Raw genomic sequence first — 12,008 nt, forward strand, 5'->3', positions numbered from 1 at the left:
TTATTATGAATGGATTTTTTGGGGAGATGATTCAAACTTGTTTTCTCTTGCTGGATTATTGAGAGGTTGAGGAAGAAAAGATTAGCATTTAGAACTTAGATAAATGAGATTCCAGTTTCAGGTGGCAGTGCATCATCAAAATGTTTTACCCTGTTAAGAATCAAGATATATAGAAAGGAAAATAGGGCATGATTAAAGATCATCTATGATCTCATGGAATGGTAGAGCAAGCTTGAATAATAGTATAAATTCATCTTGCTTGCATTTCTGAGGTTTGGTTCCTTTTTGTGAATGTCAGATAAGAAGCTTTAGTGAAGTTTAGTCAACAGATGAACACTGAATCTTACCTTTGCATTTGGGTACAGGATTACTCCATGTTCCATTTTGTAAACAATAAATTTGGCTAGCCCCATGAATTTCCAGATCAGGAGAATTGCACTCAAATCTCAGGAAGGAGCCAAAAGGATAATCATGATCATTGTCAAAAAAGCCTGGTTCTGCAATCCTTCCATTTTCAGGGTTATTCACCGGTGGACAGGTCTTTACTGTAAAACACAGGCAACGTTACTACTATTTTCACATCAAATGCAAAATATTCCAAGAGTGTCGACTGTTTCCTTTTCCATTGCTCATCAAGGTTTGAAGAGGAAATTTGAAAATGCAAAATGATTGTTAGTCTGCATGGAAAGATAGACCTGAATGTTTATACATGACATGGAAACTATACATCCATTCTTAAGGAATTTACTACTGAAAATACCCACACTTCTAGAGTGGTGTAATTTCACAAAGAAATTATGTTAGTCACATTCCACTCTATAAAGGACTGAATTTGCAAGCTCTGTGTTTTGAGATTGCTATATTTTATTCAGTGTTTTATCTCATAGTAATAATCCATTACAAATTATTGGTGACATTATTTAATATTTATCTTTTCTTTACCTTCACAATATGGGGCATGACCACTCCAGCCAGATAGCTCACAATCACTGTAATTTCTTGTACCCACCAGCTGATACCTTTAAAAGGACAGATATAAATAGTGAGTATATTTCATTCTTTAAAAGTGGATGGATGTCATTATAAGGTATCAACAGAGAAACACAGAAAGGGCAATTATTCAACCTTACTCGAGCTGCAAATTGTATTGCAATGGACTGGCTGGCTACAGGTGCCATTTTCAACTACAAATCCCCAATATCATTTTTCATAGAAATTATCTTCTTAAGATGTAACAAAAGCAGTGATGTGCAAAAGCTAAAATTTCCAGCAATGTATCTGGTTTTCTTAGGATTTTGAAATCAATTCTTCTTTCTCCATTAAATAAACCAGCAACTAATTGTCTGAGCTTGAAAGTAGTCATTTCAACATTAAGAATGTAAGATTAATTGAATGAAATTTGTTATCCATATTTTTTAGTCTAAGGAACTTTCTTGTATAGAAATTCATCTTCTTGTCTAATATCTTCTCTTACCCTTTTCTCACCACTTTCCTTTGAAGTCAATGGGCTCATAGATTCTGCACCAGGACTAAACTGACACAGGGTCAGAGATTTAATTCCTTTGCAAGATAGAACTATAATTGAGTACAGTTGGAAAGGACAAGTCTACAACTTTAAGTGAGAAGTTCAAGACTTTTACTATTGACTTTACATTATCAAATCATTGACTAGCTTTCTAGCTCATTGATTTTTACATGCATTAGCTTTCAATACTCAACTGTACTGAGCAAAAGAACACTTCTGTCTTGTGTGGCTTAAAGTGACTTCAAAGAAATTAAGGTATATTATTCCCCATATAGAGAAGATGAATTGTGGCTGATTTTTGTTTGTTATGCAACCATTATATTTATAACCATTATAAAGCAAGAAAGAGAAAGCTGGGAAAGATCGCAACTTCATGTATTCAGACATTGGAGGTACAGGCAATCTGCTGGAGGAATTTAGCAGCTTGATCAGCATCTTTGGGAGGAAAGAAATTGTAGTTGGTGGTGCTTGGCAAGTGTACATAACTTGGGAAGTCGAGTAATGAGCCTTTAGTGGACTTTCATTTCATTGCATTGATGGATGAAACTGACTTATCAAACCAGGATGCTGCATAGTAGCATGAAGCCTCCAGAATAGTAGGCTTCAACTTAAGTGATCATTACTAGCTGAACACTGAGAGTGTGGACTCCCTTTCCTTTCATGTAAAGTGTAATGTTGAATGATCAAGTACATAGATGATCACCAGATGATACAGAATAGCCTTTGGTGCCATGATTAACAACTTTGGAGAGTTAATTGCCATTGCCCTTGGAAGAACTGTGGTTGGCAATGTGTTTGACAAGCACTTGAAGAAAGTCTTGTTGGACTTTAAAGAAACAAGAAAGAATTCACTGGATTTGACTGCACTGGAGTAATGATCTCTCAGCTTCAAACATACAGAATAAATAAAAGACCTCAATGAGTCAATTTCATTCTTATATATCTCCCAGTTTTTTGCAATTTTGAAAAAAATTCACCTTTTTGTCCATGTGATTTTGAAAAACATTCTAGGAAAAGGTGTTGGTAGAACTAGCATAATAGGGCCAGTGGTTTTCAGATACATACTATATGTTCAATTCCAGGATGTAGCTTCAACTAAAAGTTATAACTCAGCAGGAACATCAAGACCAAACATTGACACTGGCAATTCAGTCATTAAAACATCAAAAACCTCACTGAAAATGGTGAAATAAATAAAAGGTTACTGTGAAATATATAGCCCTTTTTCATAAGCATATTTAAAGCTTGTTCTGGGATTATGCATTGTAATTACTGAGAAAAGGCAGGATTTTTCTTTCAAATAGCACCAAATTGATTATTCAAGTATGATTTATGAAGACAAAACTGCTGATGTATTACATTCATTGTAAATATCAGAATCAACTTTCATTGTTATTTGATTTACATATATGGTATTACAACAAAAAATTACATAGGTTATCTCCATGATAAATGCCAATGTAAAAGTATACTCAAAATTATGATTCAGACAGAACACAATCTGCATCTCAGTGTAAAACAAAATGATTAATTACATAACACACACAAAGTGCTGGTGGAATGCAGCAGGCCAGGCAGCATCAATAGGAAGAAGTACAGTCAACGTTTCGGGCCGAGACCCTTCGTCAGGACTAACTGAAAGAAGAGAGAGTAAGAGATTTGAAAGTAGGAGGGGGAGGGGGAGATTGGAAATGATAGGAGAAGACAGGAGGGGTAGGGATGAAGCTAAAAGCTGGAAAGCTGATTGGCAAAAGGGATACACAGCTGGAGAAGGGACAGGATCATGGGATGGGAGTCTTAGAGAGAAAGCAAGGTGGAGGGGAGCACCAGAGGGAGATGGAGAGCAAGCAAGGAGTGATTGTGAGAGGGACAGAGAGAGACAAAAGAGAGAAAAGAAAAAATGGGGAAAATAATCAATAAATAAATAAGGGTTGGGGTAAGAAGGGGAGGGGGGTATTAACGGAAGTTAGAGAAATCTGTGAATTTGCAGCATCTGCAGATTTCTGCAGATGTTTGTGATTAATTACATGATTGTTTTGAATTTATCTTTCTTTGAGTATACTAGAGTATAGCTAGTGCAGTGAAAATGGGTTCAGGTTTAGTGTTCTTCGTGTCAGATGTGGGAATTCTGGGAGAGTCCCCAGTCTTTCTGATAACCACATCTGTGTGAAATGCACTCAGCTGTAGCTTCTTACAGACTGTGTTAAGGAACTGGAGCTACAGGTGTATGACCCATGGCTCATACAGGAGAAGGAGGAAGAGATAGATAAGCTCTACAGGAAGATGGTCACCCCTAAATTGCAGGAAGCAGGTAGCTGGGTGACTGTCAGGAGAGGGAAAGAGAAGAGGCAGACAGTGCAGAGGATCCCTGTGGCCATTCCCTTCAATTACAAGTATACCACTTTGGATATTAATCTTGTGGAGAGGGGGTGACCTACCAGGGAAAACCACAGACACCAGGTCCTTTGGTTCTGTAGTTCAGAAAGGAATGAGGGAGAAGGGGAGTGCTGTGATGATAGGAGATTCAGTAGTTAGGAGAGCAGACAGGAGATTCTGTGGATATGAAAAAGACACCTAGATGGTATATTGCTTCCTAGGTGCCAGAGTTAGGGACATCTCAGATCAGGGTCACAACATTCTAAAAGGGGAGGTTGAGCAGCCAGAAGTCATAGTACATATTGGTGTTAATGACATAGGCAGGAAAAGGATGAGGTCTTGAAGAGAGAATATAGGGAGTTTTGTTGGAAGCTGAAAAGCAGGATCTCAAGGGGAGTCATCTTTGGATTTCTGCCTTTGCTACCTCCCAGTGAGGGTAAGAATAGGATGACTTGGCAGATACATGCGTGGCTGAGGAATTGGTGCATAGGGGCAAGGTTTCTGGGGAAGGTATGGCTTTTTAAAAATATGGAATTGTTACACCTGAACTTGTGGGGGAGGTGCAAAATCCTTGTGGCAGATTTTTTAGAGCTAATGGGGAAGGCTCAAACTAGTTTGGCAAGGGTATAGGATCCAAAGTGACAGTTTAGAGGATGGAGCAGTTGACGTACAGGTAGATCAGAATCAGAATTAGGTTTAATGTCACTGGCATGTATCATGAAATCTATTGTTTTGCAGCAGTAATACATTGCTATTGCTATACATAATTAAATGAAGACTATAAATTACCATAACATATATAAACGTATATATATAAAAACGCACACACACATATATATATACATATACTGTAAAAAATTAAATAAAATAAGTAGGAGAAAAGGTAGAAGAAAAATAGTGAGGTAGTGCCCATGGTGGAGCTGGCTGAGTTTACTGCTTTAGAAATATAGAAACATAGAAAATCTACAGCACATTACAGGCCCTTCGACCCACTATGCTGTGCTGAACATGTACTTACTTAGAAATTACCTAAGGATACCATAGCCCTCTAATTTTCTAAGCTCCATGTACCTATCTAGGAGTCTCTTAAAAGACCCTATCATATCTGCCTCCTCCACCGTCACCGGCAGTCCATTCCACGCACTTACCACTCTCTGTGTAAAAAACTTACCCCTGACATCTCCTCTGTACCTACTTCCAACCACCTTAAAACTGTGCCCTCTTGTGTTAGATATACTTTCTGCAGCTTTTCCTGATCTTGTGCAGTGCCTCGTTCATAGGATCACAGCTGCAGAAAGGAAGGACTTTACTAGGGATTATTTACTGAAACAGAATGGGTGGAAGTGAGAAAGAGGAGAGGAGCAATCACTCTATTGGGGGTATTCTATAGACTCCCTAATAGCAACAGAGGCACTGAGGAACAGATCAGAAGGCAGATTTTGGAAAGATGCAAAAAATAAGAGGGCTGTTGTCACAGGAGACTTTAACTTCCCTCATATTAATTGGTACCTCCTCAGTGCAAAAGTTTTGGATTGGATGGAATTTGTTAGTTGTGTCCATGAAAGATCCCTGACTCAATATGTAGACAGGCCGACTAGAGGAAACACATATTGGATTTGGTGATGGACAATGAACCAAGTTGGTCGTCAGTTGAACATTTTTGTTTAGTGCCTACAACTCCCTGGCCTTTAGTTTCACCTTGGAGATGGATAGAAGCAGATAGTATGGGAAAGTACTTATTTGAGGGAGTTGGAAGCATATTGCTTTTAGGCAGGATCTGGGGAGCATAAATTGAGAATAAGTGTACCAGAAATGTGGAGGTTGTTTAGGGAGCTATTGCTGGGGGTTCTGGATAGGTTTGTCACATTGAGGCAGGGAACAGATGGTAGGGTGAAGAAATAGTGGTTGACAAGAGATGTGGAACATCTAGACAAGAGAGAGTAAGCAGCTTACTTAGGGTTCAGAAAGCAAGGATCAGATAGGGCTCTGAGGCTCTAGGCAGCCAGGGAGGAACTGAAGAATGGACAAGAAAGCTAGAAGAGATGTGAAGGCCATGGCAAGTGGAATTAAGGAAAATCCCAAGGTGCTCTACATGTATGTGAAGCACTCAAGGGTGTCCAGATTGAGGGTAGGTCCGATCAGGTATAGTTGAGGAAACATGTGCATGGAGTTGGAGGAGATAGAAGATGTCCTTAATGAATACTTTGCATCAGTATCCACCAGTGAGATGGAGCCTGTAGCTTTGTGAATACATTGTAAAAGAGGCTGATGTGCTTGAACATATTGATGTTTAGAAAACGGATGTGATAGAACTTTTGAAAATCATTAGGATAAATAAGTCCCTGGGACCAGTCGGGATATATCCCAGATTACTACTGGTTGTAGGGAAAGAGATTGCTGCATTTCTGGTGATGATCTTTGCATCCTCACTGGCCACAGGAGTAGCACCAGATGACTAGAGGGTGGCCAATATTATTCCTTTGTCCAATAAAGGGAGTTAGGGATAACCCTGGGAGTAATGGACCAATGAGTTTTATATCAGAGGAGGGCAAATTATTGGAGAAGATTCTTAGAGACAGGATTTATGAGAATATGGAGAAAGATAGCCTGATTAAGGACAGTCAGCATGGCTTTGAAAGAGGGACAATCACGAGCCTGATTGAATTCTTTGACAAAGCACATTGATGAAGATTGAGCAGTAGATGTGATGTATATGGATTTTAGTAAGGTTTGCCATGGTAGGCTTATTGAGAATGTCAGAAGCCATGGGATACAAGGAAACTGCATGGACACAGCTGTCCATAGAAAGCACAGGGTGGTAGATGGAGTGTATTCTGCCTGGAGGTCAATGGCCAGAGGTGTTCTGCAGGAATCTGTTTTTGGACCCCTGCTCTTTGTAATTTTTATAAATGACTTGGATGAGGAAGTAAAAGGGTGGGTTAATAAGGTTGCAGATGACACAAAATTTGGTGGAGTTGTAGATAGTGTGGAGAGTTGTTGTAGGTTGCAATTGGACATTGGCAGGATGCAGAGTTGGCTGATAAATCACAGATACAATTCACCCTGAAAAAAAAATGAATTGATTAATTTTGGAAGCTCGATCTTGAAGCCAGAAAACAGGATTAATGTCAGGTTTCTTGGCAGTGTGGGAGAGCAGCGGGATCTTGAGATCCATGTCCATAAATCCCTCAAAGCTGCTAGCTGTCACTTAGGTTCAAGAGCCAGGAGATAATGTTTCTACTCCATAAATCCCTGGTTAGACAACTCTTGGAATATTGTGCTCATTTTATAATAGGAAGGATGTGGAGACTTTAGAGAGGATGCAGAGGAGATTTAGACCAGAGGGACTAGAGGGAATGTCTTATGAAGATAGGTTGAGCGAGCTTGGGATTTGCTCTTTGGCACAAAGTGACCTGATGGTGACTTGATAGAGGTGAAAAGAGGCAATAGATAGAGTTGATAGCAAGAGACTTTTTTTCCCCGGGGCAGAAATGTCTAATAGAAAGAGGCATAATTTTACAGTGACTGGACGAAAGTATAAGGAGGTGTCAGAGGTAAGTTGTTCACACAGAGAATGGAGGGTGTGTGGAAAGCTCTGCTAGGGCTGGTGGTACAGCCAGATATATTAGGGACATTTAAGAAACTTATAGATAGATACATGGATGACAGAAAAATGGAGGACAGTGTTGGAAGAAGGAAAGGTTAGAACGATTTTAGAGTAGATTAAAAAGTCAACACAACATCGTGTACCAAAGGGCCTGTTCAGTGCTGTAATAGTCTATGTTCTATGTACAATAGAATGGATAATATTACATTCATTGACCAATTCATCAAAATAGTAATAAGAGACCATAGGTCTAAAAGACTATAAAACAGGAGCAGAATTAGGGCATCAGCCCATTGAGTCTACTTTGCCATTTGGTAATTTCCCAGTCAACCCTATTCTCCTGACTTTTCCCCATAACCTTTGACTTTCCTCCTCATCAAGAACCTACCTACCTCTGCTTTAACTGTATCAAATGATCTAGACTCCACAACCGTCTTTGACAATGATTTACCACCCTCTAGCTCAAGAAATTTTTCCTCACCTCTGTCCTAATAGACGCCCTTGCAGACATCCCACCCTGCAAAAACTCATTTCAGGGAGGTAGTGCCATCAATTTGTGGGAGACTCCCGGGAGAGGTGAGATGTCTGCAACAGAGTGGCTCCTTAGCAGCTAACCAGCTAGTTTAAATAACGTTAGCTATGCTAATGAACGAATGACGCCTGTTAAACTCACCTCTCCCTCTCCCACTCCTCTGCTCCCCTGCTTCCTCACTCTCGCTCTCCCAAAAATCGATTTCCGGGATTTTGTATATCATTTGTGGGTGTCAGGGAGCTACTATCAATTTGCGGGAGAGTCCCGGAACTTCTGGGAGAGGTGGGATGTCTGCCCTTGTATTCTGAGGCTGTGCCCTCTGGTCCTTGACTGCCCCAGAAATGGAAATATCCTCTTATGTCCATCTACCTAGGCCCTTCAATATTTGGCCAGTATTATTGAAATTCCCTTCATAGAAATTACGTTGTCACGTGTACCCATTCTTTCTCCTAGAAAGCAATAAAATCAGATTGTTAAAATTTACTCCTTACCCTTCATCGCACATGTATTCAATGCGTGCGCCAAACACCAAATCTTCACCTTGTATCAGTTTAAATGATCCATGTAAAACATCTTCTGGAGTTCCACAACGCTTTACTAATGTTTGACATTGGGTTTGAAATAGTCGTGAACATTAATTGGCAGTTTTATCAGTACAGAATAGTCAATAGAATTTGATATTTATTATCTAATATCATGCATATTAAAATATTGCAATGAGTACCAAAAGAACACAAGGTAATAGGAGCAGGAGTAGGCCACCAGTCCGTCAAACCTGCCCTGTTCAATAAGCTTATGGCTAATCCATTCTAGGCCTCTTTTGTGCCAATTTTTCCATACCTTTCAATTTGCTGTTTTTTCAAATATTTATCACCTCCTTTATGTTACCCCTAACTCTTGGTTCAATGTTCTGTCGCCTAGTTCAAGATTCTCCTAGTGGAAACATCACAGCAGCAGTCAGCACCATCCCCACCTACCCACCAAGGATCTTATATTCAATAGGATTACCCCCAGTCTTCTAAATAAAAAAAATCATTTAAGTTAAAATGATTAATCATTAATCAAAAATCATTTGATCGGGTGGATGCGGGGAGAATGTTCCCAATGATGGGTGAAACTAGGACTAGGGGGCATAATCTTAAAATAAGGGGATGCCGTTCCAGGACTGAGATGCGGAGAAATTTCTTCACTCAGAGGGTAGTGGGGCTGTGGAATTTACTGCCCCAGAGAGCTGTGGAAGCTACTACACTCAATAAATTCAAAACAGAGATAGACACTTTCCTGGATAAAAATGGCATTAGGGGATACGGTGAGCGAGCAGGTAAGTGGACATGAGGCTAGGTTTAGATCAGCCATGTGATCTCCTGGACCAGTTTTCGATAGCCTGGATGGGTCGGAGAGGAATTTTCCAGATTTTTTCTCCTCAATTGGTAACTCGGTTTTTTCCCCCCGGGTGATCACATGGGTTTGGGCGGGATGAATAATAAAATAAAATGGGCGGCATGGTGCCCTGTTGGTTGGCACTGTTGCCTTGTGGGATTCGGTGAAAACTAGAGTTTTCACTAGATCAGCCATGATCTTGTTGAATGGCGGAGCAGGCTTGAGGGGCCGATTGGCCTACTCCTGCTCCTATCTCTTATGTTCTTATGTTCTTATGTTAAGTTTCTTAGCTATTTATTAAATAAATGATCAATATATTAGTATTGAAAAAAACATAATATGAACATGCAGAGGTCTATTATTGAAATTGTCCAGTACTAATTAAAGTCCTTTAAAGGGGATATATATTACGGCAAGAAAAATTAACCAGAGTCCTCTTCACAGCTTTTAATTTCCATTTTTCCTTATGACATTAAATGATGCCATTTAGCCAAGGTACCCATGCTGGCCCTCAAGGTAATCTTAAACAGCAGACAATACTGGTGCATATTATCAAGTGATTGCAGTTGGATGCGTGAGGAAGATGCACCATCTGCAGCATCACTGTTCTATCCCAGAGGATTCAAGAACACATTTGAAGGTGCTGTAGGAAAGGAAGTTGGAGGGATAGGATGTAACATAGAGCTGTGGAAAGAAGACTGAGTGGTTAAGAGGAAACACAGAGTAGCCATTAATGAACCACCTTCTGGTTGGTGAGATGTAATGAGTTACTGTATGTGCAGCAGGACTTATTCCTGGGGTCTCCACATTTTATAATTTATATGAAAGAATTGGATGAAAGGTCCAAAGAAAAATGTGCTGACTTCAAACACGGTTGGGAAAGTAAGTTGTGAAGAGGACAAAATGAAGCTATAGAGAGGTTATACAGTCTGCAACAATTTTGAAAATGGAGTATGAGAAAATGTGAAATGCTACATTTTGACAAGAAAGCCAAAATATATGAAAAATTTCTAAATAATGAGAGATTTCAGAAATCTGACTTGCATAGGGATCAGTCCGTCTTACTGTAGATGTGATTCTCAGCAGGCTTGTATGCAAGTGCAGAAGTTAATTAAGAAAGCTAAGAGAGTTCTAATGGTTTATTGCTAAGAGAATTTAATACAAAAGTGGTGATGATTTCCTTCAATTGCATAAGTCTCTGGTGATACCAAATCTGGTGCAGAATGTACAGTATCAGTCTTCTTACATCAGGAAGAGTGTTAGTATATTGGAAACAGTTTGGAAAAGGTTGCACTGGGAATGAGTTAACCGCCTTGTGAGGAAGACTGTGCAGCTTAGTCTTCATATCTGTTGGAGTTTAGGAAAATGGTAGGGGATGATAAGAGCATAAGGGGTCTTGATGGAGAGGATGTGGAGACAATGATTTCCCTTTGAGGAAGAATCCAGAACAAGTGGTCATCACTTTAAGATAGAGCTCAAGTGAAATTCTTTTAGTCTTTGGAACTATTGTCCACAAAGAGCTGTGGAAGCAGAGTCTTTGAGTACTTTTAGGACAGAAGTCGATAGGTATTTAATAAATATTTTTACTGTGAAAAATGTCTATTTTACACTTTCAATTAATTGATCCTTTCTAATCCCGACAGCTTTTTATAAAAACTTACTTCTGTAAAGATTAATTTTTAAGCTTATGTATACATTTAGCATTTTGCTTTGTTTTTATTGTAACTAAAATATTAAATTACAAGTAGAAATTTAGAATTATCTTGTTTACTGCTAAATACAAAAAAATTAACATATCATTCTCAGTTGATTGTTTGATAAATGAGATTCAGTGTTGAGTGTACATTCAGATTAGCCATGATCTTGTTAACTAGCAAAATTAGTTCTTGGAAACAGGACAGGATTTTTTTTATTTTTCCCAAGTTTTATCTTAAACAGCATGAAACCACCAGAGGATGCATTGCATCTATGCAGCTTAGGCCACTACCTTGTATTACATATTGAATTAACAAATTATTTTTAAGTAGAATAATGAAATCAAATAAATATCTATGTCTTAGTCTCACTTACAACTGCAAACAAGGTCTGGATTGTCTTTGATCCATTGTCCATCCACACACATGAATCGTAAAATACCCACATATCCTGAATCACATTGATAAGTTACGAAAGAATTATGAGGATAACGATTATTTCTGGTGCTCAATCTAGGCGCTGCATTTTTAATTCGTTCAGGTTGGCTGCATTCTAATGTAAGAAAAAGGTTAAGTTCAATATTAGTTATGATTATATAAAGCTTATGTATAATTGACTAGGTAATAGCAAAAATATTACGTGCAAGTATTATAAAAAATATTTGGGTTTTATGCTCACCTAAGCAGCCAAAACCACACAAGATCTGCACAGATTCAACAATTTCTTATATTTCCTGAACATTATTCGAACAGAGAATTTACTCATTCTATATTTCTTCCCTTTAAACCACATGGTTCTCCTTATTTTAACCCTTAATTTTATTTTCCTCTGAAAAAAATTCTGTTTGATACTTTCAATTAATTGAATCTTTCTTTCTTATGACTACTTTTGTA

General features: G+C 38.7%; 1 protein-coding gene across 1 annotated transcript in view; it reads right to left on the reverse strand.

Moving 5' to 3' along the window:
- Nucleotides 1-12,008, reverse strand: part of LOC140737211 (complement factor H-like) — an 89,105-nt gene that overhangs the window by 70,843 nt on the left and 6,254 nt on the right. Inside the window, exons 2-5 of the mRNA XM_073063509.1 lie at nucleotides 11,491-11,667; nucleotides 8,532-8,637; nucleotides 943-1,019; nucleotides 348-545 (exon numbers count right to left, since the gene is read on the reverse strand). Coding sequence (XP_072919610.1) covers nucleotides 348-545; nucleotides 943-1,019; nucleotides 8,532-8,637; nucleotides 11,491-11,667 — 558 coding nt within the window. The remainder of the gene's footprint in view (nucleotides 1-347; nucleotides 546-942; nucleotides 1,020-8,531; nucleotides 8,638-11,490; nucleotides 11,668-12,008) is intronic.

This window comes from Hemitrygon akajei, chromosome 12 (genome assembly GCF_048418815.1).
Source record: "Hemitrygon akajei chromosome 12, sHemAka1.3, whole genome shotgun sequence".
Lineage (NCBI taxonomy): Eukaryota > Metazoa > Chordata > Chondrichthyes > Myliobatiformes > Dasyatidae > Hemitrygon > Hemitrygon akajei.